The sequence below is a fragment of the Cucumis sativus genome, chromosome 3 (assembly GCF_000004075.3).
Source record: "Cucumis sativus cultivar 9930 chromosome 3, Cucumber_9930_V3, whole genome shotgun sequence".
Taxonomy (NCBI): Eukaryota; Viridiplantae; Streptophyta; class Magnoliopsida; order Cucurbitales; family Cucurbitaceae; genus Cucumis; species Cucumis sativus.
Genome location: NC_026657.2, coordinates 14,845,073 through 14,851,408, shown reverse-complemented (window position 1 = coordinate 14,851,408; position 6,336 = coordinate 14,845,073). Strand labels below are relative to the sequence as shown.

General features: G+C 32.3%; 1 protein-coding gene across 1 annotated transcript; it reads right to left on the bottom strand.

Moving 5' to 3' along the window:
• Nucleotides 1-2,675: 2,675 nt before the first annotated feature.
• Nucleotides 2,676-5,501, bottom strand: LOC101212244 (probable receptor-like protein kinase At1g11050). The gene has a single exon (XM_011652976.2). It carries the CDS (start codon nucleotides 5,181-5,183, stop codon nucleotides 3,216-3,218), a length of 1,968 nt encoding a protein of 655 aa, XP_011651278.1. The 5' UTR covers nucleotides 5,184-5,501; the 3' UTR covers nucleotides 2,676-3,215.
• Between the last annotated feature and the right edge of the window lie 835 nt (nucleotides 5,502-6,336).

Here is a 6,336-nt window from a genome sequence, read left to right as displayed (position 1 = left end):
CTTTTCTGATCATTACATCAATCAAGAAGCTATTCCAAGTCAACACAAGTCAAGTGAAACACCCTCTTCATAAACTATAAACCAAGTGCTTATATTTTGTAATTCTTTATATTTTAGGTTGATGATTTGGATCTCAAGTAAGGAACAAGTTTTCTTGCCTTTAAGATATTAGATTAACAATTTAATCAAATTGTAAGTTGATTCCATATCTGCTATGGAGGTTTTAAGTTTGAGATTTGAAGGTGCTGTTCAATAACATTGCTCAAATTTCTTATTTGGAAGAAATGCGTGATTTTGAACAGAAAGATTGATGGTGCATATTGATGAAAGTCGCAATATTCTTTTTGCTTTCCTTGATGGAGCATCATTCTTTGCTGGCGCACCAAAATTAATGGTAGTTCATACAAAATTCAAAGGACTAAGAACACCTCACTTAAAGGTAAAGTCTACCATTACCAAAAGACAATAAAAGAAAAAGAAAGAAAGAAAGAAAAGAAAAGAAAATGAAGAGAGAAAAATCAAAGAAAAACGAACCATTAATTTGATATCTCAAATGAAGGAGCAGCAGAGAACCTTTGGTAAAAATAACATTTGAAAAGTTGATCTTTTAAGTCTTCCAAGGTCGTCACTAAAACTTTTAAGCAGCCCAACTTCAAATAGCTACAATGTTTTATTGGAAAAATGAATATAAATGAAGATGAAGAAAAAGAAAAAAAAAAAAAAAAAAAAGGCTATTTTGATCATTAGTATTTTTAATTTGGTTCATTTTAGTACCAATACTTTTAAAATGTCTATTTTAATCTTTGTATTTTCAAGTTTGGTTCATTTTTGTTTTGAACATTTTAATCTTTGTATTTTCAAGTTTGGTTCATTTTCGTTTTGTACTTTCAAAATGTTTATTTTGGTCTTGAAACTTTTAAAGGTTTATAAATTCTATTTTGGTCACTGAACTTAAAAAACTTATGTTTTAATTCCTAAATTTTTTTTATAAAAAAAGTTACTTTGATTTTTCTTATAGAATTTTGTTAATTCTTTAACTGTAAGAGAATGATGTTGTGGCTTCTATATTTAGATGATTAGGTTCTATATTCATCGTATCAATTAAATTGATAAATGACTGAGAAATCTTTCTAGTTTATTCTATAAACTTTTTACGTGAAACATAATCAATACACTTGAATCAAATAAATCTAAAATCTAATTTTTTTTTTAAAAAAAACTCAAATCTCTCCCATCCCACCCTTTATTTATTTATATTTCCAAATTGAAATCTTAAAAGAACATCGAGTAGAATAAACAATAAAATATTCTACTCAATAAAATAGAATTGACATCCCATGCTAAGATAAAATAAACCAGAAAAATGAAATAAACATAACATGCGTATAAAATAAACTTTACGAAATTATAGATAAATATTCCCACAATGAATCACAAAAAGAGAGAAAAAAAAGAATTGGGAGAAAGAGAAAACAAAGCTCTAAATGAATCACAAAATATCCCAAACTTGAGGCACTCAATTTTTTTGTATTTATAAAATTGCATTAAACATATGAGTTGAGAAAATGAAAAGAAATCTTAATGCGAAGTGATTTTGAGTTATCCGATAAAACATCAATTTACCATCTAGTCTTTAATTAAAAAATAAAATCTTAAATTTTTAAGAGTAATTATTTTATTTGACAGTTTAGTCATCAAAATATAAAAGTCACCTCATTATTCAATTAAAGATTTAATGAAATCCTTAAGGACAAGGACTAAAATATGCTCTTTTTAAAAGAGACTAAAATATACGTCTTTAAAAGCTCAACGACCAAAATAGAATAAGATACAAGATTTAAAGACCACAGTAGAATTTAAAGTAACTTTTAAAAAGTGATTATTTTGGTCTCTTTTATTTCCACTTGGCTAATCTATACAAAATGCCCCTAAATTTTGAATCTTTTTTTTTTTGTCAAAATTCCCATAAACCTTCCAAAGATGCAAAAATACCCTTCAACTTTAAAATACAAAAGAAATAAAACTCTTATCATTAGTTTTGGAAACTATTAATGTCTTAGTTAAAAGATATCCTTCAACTTCCAAAAAGTTTCAAAAATACCCTCCAAGGATATTTGGCATATATTGTCCAGAGAGTCTAAATTAAAGGGTATTTTTTTTTTTTTTTTTGTAGAATTTAGCATTTTCACTTTTACTTCAATTTTAAGGAATCGAAATTGTCATTTTTTTAAAGTTCAAAGTGGAGGATAAAAAATGAACATCTTAAAAGTAAAATGAATAAAATAAACCAAAGTTAAAATTGGAATATCAAAATAAAAATTTTAAAAAATACACGAACTAAAGTGAGAAATATGGTAGCATTAAGAAAAAAAAGTGTGAACAAATCAAGAATCAGGCACTAACAACTACGAAGAGGGCTCCAAATAGACAGACGACGAGAATCATTAAAATCTCACCAAACTTCCTCTAGGGAGACCACCTATCACCTCACATGTTGAATTGATCTTCAGTTTCTGTTTAGAGTGAAGAAGCTACGGCAAGGTTCCATTAAATTTCCATCATAGTTCCCTTGAAACTTGCACATTCCCACAAGGATAGTGGGGTGGGAATTTATATATCATGATGAAGACCTCAGACCTCAGACATCCAAATTTCCTATTACCATTGCAAAAGGATGGCGAAGTTTGTTTCCCTTGACATTAATTTATTTGTAAAATGAAGCTTTGTTTCTTGTTCAACAAAACGGATGGAAAAGTATATATAAAAGAGAAAAGAGATGGACAAGAAAAATGTACATTTTTATACTTTATATGAATCAATAAGATGTAAGAACTAAAGCTATACCTGATGGCATCTTTACAAACTCAAGTACAATGTACACTGCAAGAGAGAATTTTAAATCCAAAGCATCTGTTATTCCTAACTATTCCAGTTCTAAATGTTTGATTAACTGATTATGGAGGTAGGAGCTTTTTATTATCTCACCAGTTTCAACTTCTCAGATTCTTCAGTCTCTAAGATTTCCTTTTCTGTAGTAGATATCATTTCATTACAGGATCGGAAATGTTGTCTGACTGCATTTGAATAATCCCAAATGGCGGCCTTCATTTGAGTTGCTACATGAGAAATATAACAAACTCTTGACGCATTTTCGCCTAATTGAAAACTCAAGATATCTTTTAAGTTTGATGTTGTATGTGATTGGTCGTTCTTGTTCATCTGAGCATATCACCGTTATGCAATTGATGTCCACTTAATGTCGGTGATATACTGAAGTTGCTGCCATCACCAACGAATGAAGGATGCCCATAAGGCACCGGCCGATCAGAAATTTGGGGAACTTCAATGTCACCTTCCAACATTTTCAAAGCTTCCATAATGGTGGGTCTCAAAGCCACCATCACATGAGAACATAAAATTCCAACTGCAATGAATCTCTCCATAATGGCTCTAGGATTTGAGTTAGAAGAGTCTCCATCTTTCAGTAGAGAAGGATCTACAGTATCTCCTATCTTTCCAGCTTTCACCAAGGACCAAGCCCAATCTGTGATCAGGAACGCACGTGGTGATGACGACAAAGAGAAATCAAGAGCTTTTCTCCCACACATTATCTCCAAAACAACTACTCCAAAGCTATAAACATCACTCTTCTCAGTTAGTTGTCCATAAAGTGCGTATTCAGGGGCTAAATAACCATGAGTTCCTGCAACTCGAGTTGTTAGATGAGACTGTCCTTCCCTGCTCTGTTTGGCAAGCCCGAAATCCGCCACTCTTGCTCTCATATCTGCATCTAGCAATATGTTTGTCGCCTTGATATCTCTGTGATATATGGCAGGTTTCACTCCATAATGCAGATAAGCTAAGCCTTTTGCTACATCCAAAATAATATTCTTCCTTTGAGGCCACGTCAATGATTTTTTAACAGTTCCAACTTGATCAAATGGTATAGGGAACAAATAATCATCAAGATTTCCATTCGGCATGTAATCATAAACAAGGTATCTCTCACTGACTCTCTCATCATAACCGTCATCCCCATCGATGACACAACAACCTCTAAGTGGAACAAGATTTCTATGCTTCAAATGACTGATTATTTCAACCTCATTGCAAAACTCTGCATTGCCTTGAAAATCTGATTCAATTACTTTCTTGACTGCCACCATACTTCCATCAGGTAATGTCCCTTTGTAAACTAAACCAAACCCACCTCTCCCGATGAAGTTTTTTGAAGAAAAGTTATCAGTTGCCTTCTCAAGCTCCTGAATCTTAAACCAAATTGATCCGGTGTTTGGCCTAGCATGTGGCCTAGATCCTTGTTCATCCAACTCCACATCACACTCTAAACTAGACTTCTCAGCCAGTTTTTTCCATTTGAAAAACCAAAATCCTATTCCCATCAGAACAAAAACAACCAAAATTCCAATAGCAGCAGCAGTAAGACCATAAACTAGAGCAGAGTGTTTACTTTTTGAATCCTTTTCAATATTCAGTGGCAAATTAAATATGCAATCTAATGCAGGGTCGCCCTCAGGGCCAGACTCATTAACAATGCCAGCAGCATAAAGAACAGCAAAGTAAAAGCAATCCATAGAATGAGATTTATTACCATCAATTCCAGTCAAAATAGTCTGAACTTTCAAACCAGCGGCGAGACAAGCATCACAACCAGGACCAACCAGTTCTGACTTACACCCAGAATCAAGCGGCGAGTTCTGACCAAGTTTCGAAACCCAATCTTGAGTAGTTTGAATCCCAGCACAGACATTAGCAGATATCACAAATTGCAAAGGATCAAAGCAATGGGATACAAGGTCATCGGGAAGGGAAAGCGAGGAGAGCTTCGATTGGTAATCGCGAAGGCAGGAATTGGATGTAGGGAGGTCTGGGAGATTGAAAAGAGAAGTCTCTTTGAGGTGTTGGGCCAAAGCAATTCCAAACAACGACAAAAGGGTTTGACAACAAGGGATTTTGGAGGTATCATTCATGGCGGATTGGGCAGTTGTCTGAAAGAAGGGGTTTTGGCAATCAGTCGCATTCCAAGGGATTCTGAGGATATAGTTAAGGTCCATTGGGCATATGGGGTTTGCGATTGGAGTGGCTGCTGAGGTTGAAGTTATAGAGAGTAAACAAAGAAGAAGGAAGGTACTCAAAATCTTGATCATTTGTTGCCGTCTTTGCATCGAATTCTTTAATGGATACACTGCTTGAGATGGGTTCCAAAGGAAAATCTGAAGAAAAGAGTATTAGAAGAGAAAAATGGAAAAGAAGAAGTCCGGTTGTTGTTTTTTGAAGTGTTGAGAGAAATTTCCACCATTTTTCTGGGTTTTTTTGGTCTCTCTCTCCTGTATTTGGTGGTAATGGTGGCTGTAAAGGTGGCTTTTTCGTCGTCTTCCTCCATTTTCATGGTCCTTCGTGGAAAGTGAAAAGTGGAAGAAGTTTTTGGTAACTTCGTAATGGTATTCATAACGATATATATTAGTGGAAAAATTGGACTTCCATTCATTGGAAAATTAGAATATGAAATGTTATTTTGCACGGCTATCACTCATATTTCATATTTAACTTTAGATTTAGATTTTTAATCATTTTTATTTGATATTTGTCCTAAACAATCAATTCATCTAAATTAAGATTACACGACATAAGTGACATGATCGAATGTACAACGGTCATAGAAGTTAAGTGATAAGGAGGTGTCCTTTTGTAAGTGTTCTTTCTTATCTTCAAGTACATATAGTCGACAGTTGAGTTGAATTCATGTTATCTGCAAATGTCCGATTTAATATATAAGAATTACATTTAAAAGTATAAATAAATTTTAAATGATAAGATAGTTGTTTTAAAGTAAGGTTGGATATGTCAAAAATTATTTTTCACATTTTAAACTTTCAATAGGTAATTTATCTTAGTTATTTGTGTTAAAGTCATTTTAGAAGTTGTATTAAAGGTACTCAAAATTTCTTTGCATAATTTTTATTTGTAGTACAACAACTTTCATTCAATATTTAGTCCTTCATATGATAACATATTATTTTAATCTATAGATATCATCAAACTTTTAAATATTTTTATATGTCAATGAAGGGTGGTGATATGAAAATTGAATGAGAGCTTATTTCAATTTAATACAAATTTGACTTTATTTAATGTAACTCAAGTTGTTTGTAATGAAGGTGATGTCCATTTAACGAAATTATCTTCACATAAACTCTAGTGGTCAATCTTCTTTAACTTTAATCTTTAATTAGATTGTAACATCTATACCAAATATCCATAATTCTTTGAGAAAAAAATAATATTTTGGACGTAAAAATTTTCAAAAAATTTATAAAT